The sequence below is a fragment of the Gavialis gangeticus genome, unplaced genomic scaffold (assembly GCF_001723915.1).
Source record: "Gavialis gangeticus isolate Ggan-Ray unplaced genomic scaffold, GavGan_comp1, whole genome shotgun sequence".
Lineage (NCBI taxonomy): Eukaryota > Metazoa > Chordata > Crocodylia > Gavialidae > Gavialis > Gavialis gangeticus.
The window spans coordinates 5,046,706-5,056,810 of record NW_017729018.1 but is presented as its reverse complement, the minus strand read 5'-3'; the positions used below and the strand labels follow the sequence as shown (position 1 = coordinate 5,056,810).

The following is a 10,105-nucleotide window of genomic DNA, read 5'->3' as shown; positions in this document are numbered from 1 at the left end:
TCCCCCTCTCTTTCCTATCCTGTCCCTCCTGTACAGCCTTCTCTACAGGGTTCTTTGCAAGCTTTTTTTATTTTGGGGGGGAGGTCTTCGTGTCTGGTGGTTTGAGCCTCCAAGAAATGAGAGAAGCTAAAAGTGTGGAGGGATGTCAGTGAGGATGTAAATAGGTGGAAATTAGGAAAACAAAAGGTAAAGCAGGGAAGGAGTGGGGAGGCAAAGGTGAGTAAGGGAGACTCTATAGTGGTAGTAATTCAAGGTGGAAAAGAGGCTATCTATGAAAAAGGAAATCGCTGGAAATTAGGAAGGCCAAGGGCAGAAAAGACATATAAGACTTGGCCATGCTGCCACAGCTGTCTGCTGGTGCTGGGGTGTAGTGCTTGGCTGTGCCCTCTCGCACTGCCAGCGCTGTAGCCAGGCCCTTCTAACTGGTTTGTTTTGGGTGTAACACGGCAGCAGTTTGCCGTGTGTGTGCTCTGCTGCATTGCTGCGCTGCTTCACTTTGTGGGTCTGTTGTAGCAGCTGTTGCCCCTGTCTGAGCAGCAGCAGCTCCCTCTCCCCTGCTGATGGTGAAAAGCTGGGTGTGCCACAGCCAAGGGTGCAGCTGCAACCGTGTGGGGTCCAACGATGTCGCTTGTGGGTGTACGCAGGTAGCGCAATAACTTGTGCTGTTCTAGACTGGTATCACTGCTGCACCTGTCTGCACCCAAAGACGTGGTCTGCTTCAGTTCAGCTAAGACTGTCCTGGGAATGGTTTCAGAGCGAGCCAAGCTGTTAAGTTGGTTGGGGTGCAGTTTCTTTCTGTCTTGGCTCTGTCATGGCAGTTCAAGCTTAACTTGGTGCACTCAGGTGGTTCAGCTGTCTTGGAAGAGATGCAAGAAGTTGAAATATCCCCATGCCATGTTCATAACTTGGACCTTGCGTACTTGTGCATGAGAACCAGGGAGTGAAATCGACTGTAAGTGAGTTAAAGTGAACTGAGTGGAGTGTAAAGTGAGAAAGTGGTAAGGCTACCCAGATAAGGAATAGCAATTTTTTTGTTTAATATGGCAGCTTCTCTTCACAGTAGGATCAGTTTTAACCTGCTCAATTGAATGCCTAGGATAGTATGGACTTAATTGTGGAGCGACTCTTTCAAGGCACCTGCAAAAATTCCTTCTTGAGCAAACCCTGTATCAGGTGTTATAACAACTGTCGCCTTGAGCATGCGTAGTCTAAGTTACTAAGTTTTCTTTGGTAAGGCTGAAGATGTTGCACCCTTTAGCCAGCATAGCTGTGCTGTCAGTACTCTCTGGATAGAGATCTTCTGGCAGTTTAGCTGATGTTCAGAGAAGTAGTTTAACTGCTGGCAGAAAAACCCCCCAACCCTTCTGGCATACAGTACATTAGGAAGCATTCATAGACGAAATGTGAGGGAAAGAAAGAGAACAAGCTTATGTGGTCTGAAGTTCACTTCCTCAGATGAAGGTACAGCACATCTCCACAAGGGGGCTCTACCACTGTAGCTCTCAGTGCAGCTGCTCTAAAATATAGCTAGATCCTCAGTGGTGTACAACAGGGGTTCCTAGGCTGGTACACATGACACTTCTGGGGGTATTTGGGAGAAATTGTGTAATGACGCATTTAATTTTAATTATAATCAGCATTTAAGGGGTTAAAAATATAAAACATATGCTGGTGGGGCATGCAGGCAGCTGGTAAGTCTGGAAAGAGGTACTCAATAAGAAGAAGTTTGGGAATATCTTGTGTAGCAGATGTATAACTTACATTTGTATCTTTGCTCTATAGGACTCCCACAGTGGCCACATGGGGTGGTGTATTCTCTGTGGGCTTAATATGGTTCACAGACTGGAGGCTGTTCCTTGACTATGTTCCTTACATTAACGGCAAGTTTAAGAAAGCTGAATAAGTTGCTGTTCTCTCTTCCAGTAAGTTGCTTTGCATATATGTTATCTTAGATGAATTCACTTCTTCTGCTTATGATAATTTCTCCAGCATAAAAGTCAGCAGACTCCAGACAGTTATCTAAAAGCTGGTCCCTGAATAGAGGTGTTGAGCATTGTCACAGAATCTTCTTGGTACTGAGGGTAAGAAATGGCAGAATAAGAATATTGGTAAGAATTTGCACTCCTCCAAGTGTGCCAGTGTTGTATAGTGAATTTTTTTTCCCTCAGGCCTAACATATCCAGCTGTGAAGTGGAGCATACTTTTCAACTCCCCTGTAATATAGGACCATTTAAGATGTTAACGTCTTGAAAGTGCTGGGCAGCCTCTATAAAAAGTGCATGCTTCCCCAAACAAAGGACATGTTCTGAGCTGAGTTGGGTGTAATTAGGACATGTAAATGCATTTCTTTGTTCCCCTTCAGCTCCAATAGTGTTGAAAAGCAGAGGTTGAGAGTTTGGGACTTTTAAATAAATTATTCTGTTGCTAGAATGGAAACAATTCAGGCTAGTTTCAAGTCAGATTTAAAAAAAATTGATTACTCATCTGTGAAACTACAAATTAAAAGGAGCACAATCTACTTGTGGATGTCAATGGAAGTGGTTGGAAATTTGAGTTTAGGCATGTGAAATGCTTTGCTTTTAATGCATGGGATGAAAATCATCTCTAAGAATGTAACTGAGGTGTGTTGGCTTGCTTTAATGGGCTTGTTCACCTCCAGACTTAAATACTTTCAAATGTGTAGCTAGCCTCACTAGATGGGTACAGTTTAGGACAAAGGGGCCAGTCTTTTTGGCAGGTGTGCAACAAATTAGCCCTGTCCCCTCCCCAGGTGCCACTTTGATACCTCTCCTCTGCCTGATCTGCTGCTGTGCTTCCTTCCCTGTCTGCTGTTTTGCTGCCTGCCCTTCTCCAGTCTGGCATGTCACACACACAAGCCACCTGCAGGTTGGCCACTCCTGGTTTAGGATAACTTTCCCTGATTAGGAGGAGGGGGGAACAAGGGTGTTATGTTGAATGCTCTGGTATTGTTATTGTAATCAGCACATGATGAATGGGAAAAGAAACATTTTCAAATGGGCTACTAATGGTCTTTGTGACTGACATTTGATAAATCTATGCCAGTGTTTCTCAGGTGATGGGTTGCTATCTGAGGGGAAGCCAGGGGTAATGAAAAGTAACTGAGATTTCAGTAAGTGTTCAGTACCTTGCAATCTAAAACAAAGAAACTCTCTTTTGGCCACTACCTGCTAAGTATTTTCAACCAGTTTCTCCAAATGCCTAAGCACAAAACGTTGAGTGTTTATTCTTTCTTTTATAACAAGTATAAGAACACAGAAGCATTTAAAATTATTTTTCAAAAGAGACAGAAAAATTAAGGGTCCAGAAGTCACTGTATATCTTGGTCTTTTGTTTCCTTTATTTAGAATTCTGTTCTAATATAATAAAGGGCTTAGTCCATCTGTCTGTCCGTCCGTCCGTAATGCTCTTGAAGCACTCCATTTGGTTTCGGTAACAAATCAGACTGCTCCAAGAGCATTACGGACAAGAGGTGGTGGCAGCGGAGTGCTGCCGTGATGACAGGGACAGAGGGGATGGAGCAGGGGAGCAAGGCCAGTGATCCTGGCCTCGTGCACCCCCCCCCCGGCCCCTGCTCTCTGGAGGCAGTGGAGTGCTGCTGTGATGCAGGGGATACAGTGGGGTGGGCAAAGCCAGTAGTGCTGGCTTTGACCCCCTGCTCTGTCCCCACCATCATGGTGGCACACTGCTGCTGCCACCTTCTGTCCATAATGCTCTTGGAGCACCCTGGTTTCAGTAACCAATCAGAGTGCTTCAGGTGTTAGAGACAGACAGATGGCCCTGCTCCTTAGAGGTGGTGGCAGCATGGGGTGCTGGCAGAGGGGGAGGGAGGGGATGGCAGGGCAAGATTTCCTCCTCCACCTGCTCTTGGGAAGGAGCAGCAGTGCAGTGGGATGTTAGGGGTAGCAAGTCCATCCCATTTCTGCCCCGCCCTTTTGCCAGGCAATTTACTAGTAATTTATATTTATGGTGTTTGAACACCGGCTATAATAAACTGTCCTTATCAAACACTGCCTGCATTGTGCTAGGAATTTTGAGTGAAGACCTGCAAATTATGACAGCCTTTTAAACTGGGGGTTTTGCTTTGTTTTAGTCTTGTTTCACTTAATTTCCTTCTGCTATACATTTCTCTTTTACAAAGCGTTGATCTGGTTTGCACACTTACAATAGTTGGGGATCTCCAGGTCTGGTTTCCATAACCTGTTGTTAAAATTCCTTTCGTACTACTCTGAACTTTAAGATCTTACAGTTCTTTACACCAGCTGCTAGACCGTATTTGCAAAAAGCACTGTTTATTCACTTGTCCTTTTTTTTTTTTTAAAACATAGGAAGCATTTTGGGGCTGAATGGGGAGCATTGAAGCCATTTTCTGAGGTTCTACTCTGATGTGAACTTGAAATATCCATTGCAGGCTTCAAGAGATGTGGTGATGTCATCTTCTCTTTCAATGAACGGCTGTCACCTGTTGGACGTATGTGAATAACTAAACTTCGCTTAACTGTCTGCACAAATGTAGAACTTGTTGTTTGGTCGCTTACAGAGCAGGCCTCATCCTGGTGGAATAAATTCATAAAACAAACTGTACAAAATAAAAACAACTATGGTGAATTTTGGTTTTTCTTTGTGTTTTATATTCAGTAGACTTGGCTAACTTGTTGGGTCTGTATAGTCAAGTTCTTTGACATGAGTTGTGTGCTGTTTGACTTGAATTCATGGCTCTCAAATCAGCCTGAGAAACTGCACTAGTTCTTGGTCCACTGCTTCATAAACTAGAACCAAAATGTTCAAAGGTTTTTAAATGGCTTGTGGTTCCGGTTATATAAGGATTCTTCCAGGTGGCTAATGTTGCTGATACTTTAAGCTTGCATGATGCAGACCCTAGATTCTAGAGATTTAATGTAGATAGCCCTTGGGCTGTTTTTATGAAAGTTATTTGAAAACAGTGTAGCTTATCTTGATAAAATATGGTCTAATGCCACTAAACCAGCGGTTTCCAACCTATTTTCATCTGTGGACCCCCTCAAAAATGTTGTATAGAGGTGCCAGACCCCTCTTATCTAGTAGATGCTCTCAAACTCAGCAAGTATAGTCTGTGTTACTGAAGACTGAAATTATTCTCTTTCTCTTACTTCAGTGTATCAAGGCTTATTCTTGCATACAGGCACAGCAGCACTGTTTTCTGGGGGTTTTTGTCTTTAGTTCTGACCCTTCAGAGTTGTGTATACAGTGAAGCTTATGACACTGTGAAACTAAACATATTGACTCTCATTTCTTGTAGCAAGATAAACTCCAAGATGTGATAGGAACAGCAGCGGTAAAGGCTGAAACTCCTATTCTTGTCTCCCCTACCCATGCTCTAACCTCTGGGAAAACTTAAGGAAAGGGCCAGAAAACTGTTCTGTGGCATCTTGTTGTAGTAATGTTTTCCAGCTAGAAAATGGAGCTGCTTCCAGGACTTTAGGAAATCTGCTGACATGCATGGAAGAACCATTCCTGCTTACTGGTTTGGCTTTTATGTGTGTTCTGTTTTGTTTTTTAAGTTTGGTTTTACAGACTGCAGTCTCTACAGTGGCTCCCGTACAGCCTTCAGCTCTGACTTGCGTCAGTCTGATTTTCTTGAAGCTCATGGGTGCAAAGTACTACTGCCCTGCTTGGCAACAGAAAACTTTGGAAAGGAGGATGGGCTATTCTTAGCAGGCACTCCAGTCATCAAACTGCTGCTGCTTATAATATCACACTGTGTCAATAAGAGCAGTGGACTCCTGTCTGTGTCTGTTTACCTGTTTTTACATGGCTGGAAGAAATGAGAGACTTATCTCGAAGCAGGCTATCCTGTGTGTTGCTGCTTGTTTCTGAGATGATAAAACTAGGATTCATGTGAAACATTTGGATGAGTCCATTATTTTAAAAAATGCCACAACTGCTAATGTAAATGGATTCATTGGCATTTTACATTTAGTCTGGAATCTTACAGGTGCTGCCTGTGGGATACCTGTTTACATTTAAAAATATATATATTACTAGTTACATGCCACAGCCAATCTCCACAATTTTACCATTTTAAACGGGTAATCATTATGAGTATCAAACCAACTTATTATCAATGTACAGTAGTTACAGACCACAGTATAAGTACCATATCTATTTTTTAAGCTTGAAACACTCCATTAGGGGACATATCAAATGTTAATTAATGCTAGCATAGCTGTGCCCAGAAGGCTGAAAAGCAAAGCTAAATGTTTAAGTGATGGCTAGGATATTTGGATCCATCTTCTTACAGCTTTAAAACGGACTCTTTTTTTTTTAAGTCTTAGAATGTAAAGGAAGAAAATAATTTGCCTATACCATTTCTAGTACTGGTGTGCATTCACTCTTGATAACCCTCTGCTGGAGTCATGCCAGTGCCCTTATGCTTGAAGATGTAAATGAGAAGAAAGGTCAACTGTCTAAGGATCGTGGCAAAGTAGGGATGGCAGGGACCTTACAAGGTCATCTAATTTAGCCCCCAGCTCAAGGCAGGATCATCCCTGACTAAACTATCCCAGCCAAGTGCCTGGTCAACCCACTCTTGAAAATGTCCAAGGATGGAGATTTCACAACTTTTTCTAAGAAGCCTGTTCCCACACTTGACCACCCTCATAGAAAGTTCCTCCTAATCTTCAAGCTGCAATAGAGGAGATTCAGGTTGAAGTCATTGCTCCTAGTCCTGTCCTTTACAGCCATAGATAAAAGTTCCCTTTAGGTATTTGAAGACTGTTATCAAGTCCTGCCCCCTGTCCCCCCACCCCATCTTTGCTCTTCTCCAGATTAATTAATCCTAGTTCTTTCAGCCTTTCCTCTTAAGTAATGCTTCCCAGGCTTTTGATAACTTTTTGTTGCTCTTTCCACTCTGTTCACATCCTTCTTGAAGCGTCGGGCCCAAAGCTGGACACAGTGCTCCAAGTGAGACCTCACAAATGCTGACTAGAGCAGAAGAATAAACCGGATGGTCTTTTTCCACTGTACTAGGTCACTTTGAATCCAACCCTACTCTCTAGTGTCTGCAACAAATCCCCTGAGGAATCCTCCCTTGATACCTCCTCCCAAGTAGACATTGAACCATTGATGACTATCCATTAAGCATGATGATCCACTTCTATCTAGTTTGTATTTCCTTAGCTTGTTAATGAGAGTGTCATGGGAGGCTGTGTCAAAAGTCTTGCTGAAATCCAGATGTATCACATCCACTGCTCTCCCCCATCCATTCAGTGTCTGTCTCCTTATCATAGAAGGAAATTGGGCTCTTTAGGTATTACTTTCTCTTGGTGAATCCATGCTGGCTGTTCCTGATCAGCTTATTCTCATCCAGGTGCTTCACAGTAGATTCCTTGAAGACCTGCTTCATGCTCTTTCCAAGTATCAGGGTTGGGCTGAATAGTCTGTAGTTCCCTGGATCCTCCTCTTTCCTTTTCTTAAAGATGTCCACCTTTTACAATTATCTGGGATCTCATCTGACCGTCACAAGTTCTCAGAGGGTAGCTAATGCTCTGAAATTACTTCAGCCAATTCCTTCAGTACCCTAGGATGCTATGCACCCAGCCCTGCCAACTTGAAAGTGTCTAGCTTCTCTAACCTGTTCTACTACTACTCTTGGCTGGTTGTCTCCTTCCCTGTCTTTACTGCCAGCTGTTCTCATCATCTGGTAGCTACCCTTGTTTGTAAAGACTGACATAAGCAGTGGCATTAAATTCTTCAGCCTTTTCTGCATCATTTTGGTAACTAGATTGCCCCCATAAGAGGCTTATGGTTTCTTTGGTCATCGTCTTACTCTTGATATTAAATGTAAAAACCCTCTTATTGCCTCTTACGTTCCTTGCCAGTTGCATCTCAAAACATACCTCAGCCTTCCTGATTTCCCTTGCATGCCTATGCAATACTCTTATACTCTTTCCTGGTACTATGACCAAGTTTCCACTTTTTGTAGGATTCCTTTTTGAGTTTCAACTCCTTGAAGAGACTGCTGTCTAGCCAGGTTAGTCTCCTGTTGCATTTCCATTCTTCCATTATATTGAGATCTTACTCCTACACCCTTAAAAGGGCCTCCCTAAAATACAGCCAGCTCTCCTGAACTCTCTTTTTTTGCCTTCAAATTTGCCTCCCATGGGATCCTGCCCACTGGTCCTTTTGGCTTTGTTAAAGTCTGCTTTTTCTGAAGAGTCTTTTTATTCTGCTGCTCTCCTTCCTTCCTCCCCTTAGGATCTTGAATTCTGTCATTTTGTGGTCACCATCACCCAAGTTACCTTCTACCTTCACACTCAAGCCATTCCCTCCCTGTTTGTGAGCGACAAATTGAAAAGAGCTTCCTCCTTAAGTTGCCCTCTCTCCTATGTGTATCAAAAAGGTATCTCCAACACTCTAAGAATTTGCTGGACTTCTTATCAACTGCTTGTATTTCCCTCCCAGCAGATATCCCAATAATTAAAGTCCCCATTGGAACCAAGTCCTGTGATTTAGAAGCTTTCCCCTTTTCTAATTTTTCCTTCTGGCCTGTGGCTGTGAGACAGCAAGCAGACCTCATCACAATTTACCTTAAATTTAGGATCAGTTCCATTTTCTTTTGCTCATTGCCAAGGCTGCTAAATTGTCACTGCTTACCCTGATGTTTAATGAGGGGTTAAAGGTCAGAAAGTGTTTTCTGGTAGCATAGTACCAATATTTAAAGCAACTCAGGCAGAGCTTTATAAGACTTAAGGGCTATGCTGCTTCCAGTACCAGCACCCTCTTTGGTACTGAAGTAATACAGCCTACAGAGCAGTGTGTTATAGGGTCTAGTACCAGAGTTACCACAAAACCCCTTCCTATCAGGTCTGCACATCTATCTGGGATAGAGTCCTCTGCACCAGCCTCCCTGCACTGGGAAGGTGTTTCTGATAAGATTGCTCCTGTGTAGTACTGATGATGAGCTCCCTCCTATCCTAAATAATTCCAGGGTGACTTTGTACTCTTATGTGGCTCTACAGAAACCACTTGAGGCAGCTGTACTTTAGTCACTGCTTGCTGAGTGAGTGTTGTATCCCAACTCCATGATCATCTTGACCACCAGCAAGGAGACACACTTCGTAAAATGTTCTCATTTGCTGATGGCTTTGTTTTTTTAATCAAACTTAGAAATGTTTAAATTAAAAAAATTGGTAAAAATTTCAGCTTTAGAGTCAAAAAGAAAAAGCTAAATCTCTTTAGCTGGTTTCTGAATCTCTTTCAGCTTCTCCTCTTACAAACTTACTGGAACTAGCAGTAATAACAGAGCAAGACCTTTCCTAAGTACCAGCCAGAATGAAACGTTAAATATAAAACTGGAAAGAAGAAAAAAATCCCTGGAGAAAATATGTTTAGGATAATAGCTCTCCACTTCTAAGCAGCATCAAGGTCGAGTTCCAAGATTCATGGATCTTAAATATAACAATCCTCTCCCACGGAGAAACAAGTACAGATAATACACAAATATCCGTCCCTGCTTAACCAGCTACTGGCTGCCTCTGTCGGTTTTTTGTCATTTAGGCTGGACGACCTGAGCCAATTATGCCTGGGCCTCTGGCTTCCTGCTCTTTGGACTGTGCACAATATATGCACCTCACATCCTTCCTCAATCTCCCAGCTGCTGAAGGACATTTCAACCAATAAAAGAGCCTTATTCTTTTTTAAAGCATTAACTACTGACTGCCTCCAAATAACCTGTTACATTGACATGGGCAGAGGAAGCAATGAAGGGATAAACAGGGCTACTGCGAAGGAACTGGGGTGGATTTACACCAGCGTAGCGCAGGGTGTGACAGGCCCAAGGAGGTGGCAGGCGCCAGTGCAGCCCCTCAAGGTGGATGTCCTGCACTTGGGTACATCCAACGTAGGACAGGGCGTGAGAGGCCCAGGAAGGTGGCTCTCCTGAGCTCATGTACATCCAATGTAGTGCAGAGTGCGACAAGCCCGAGGAGGCAGCAGGCACCCGTGCATCCCAATAGATGTGTGAGCTGAGCTCGCGTACATCCAATGTAGCGCGGAGTGTGACAGGCCTGGGGAGGTGGCAGGCGTCCGTGCATCCCAAGAGGTGGCC

General features: G+C 43.5%; 1 protein-coding gene across 1 annotated transcript in view; it reads left to right on the top strand.

Annotated features, from left to right (window-relative positions):
- LOC109294807 (cytochrome b-c1 complex subunit 10) overlaps positions 1 to 4,626 on the top strand; it is a 5,254-nt gene extending 628 nt beyond the window's left edge. Inside the window, exons 2-3 of the mRNA XM_019513287.1 lie at positions 1,783 to 1,922; positions 4,347 to 4,626. Of these exons, the coding sequence (XP_019368832.1) occupies positions 1,783 to 1,903 (121 nt within the window). The 3' untranslated portion in view covers positions 1,904 to 1,922; positions 4,347 to 4,626. The remainder of the gene's footprint in view (positions 1 to 1,782; positions 1,923 to 4,346) is intronic.
- Positions 4,627 to 10,105: the final 5,479 nt, after the last annotated feature.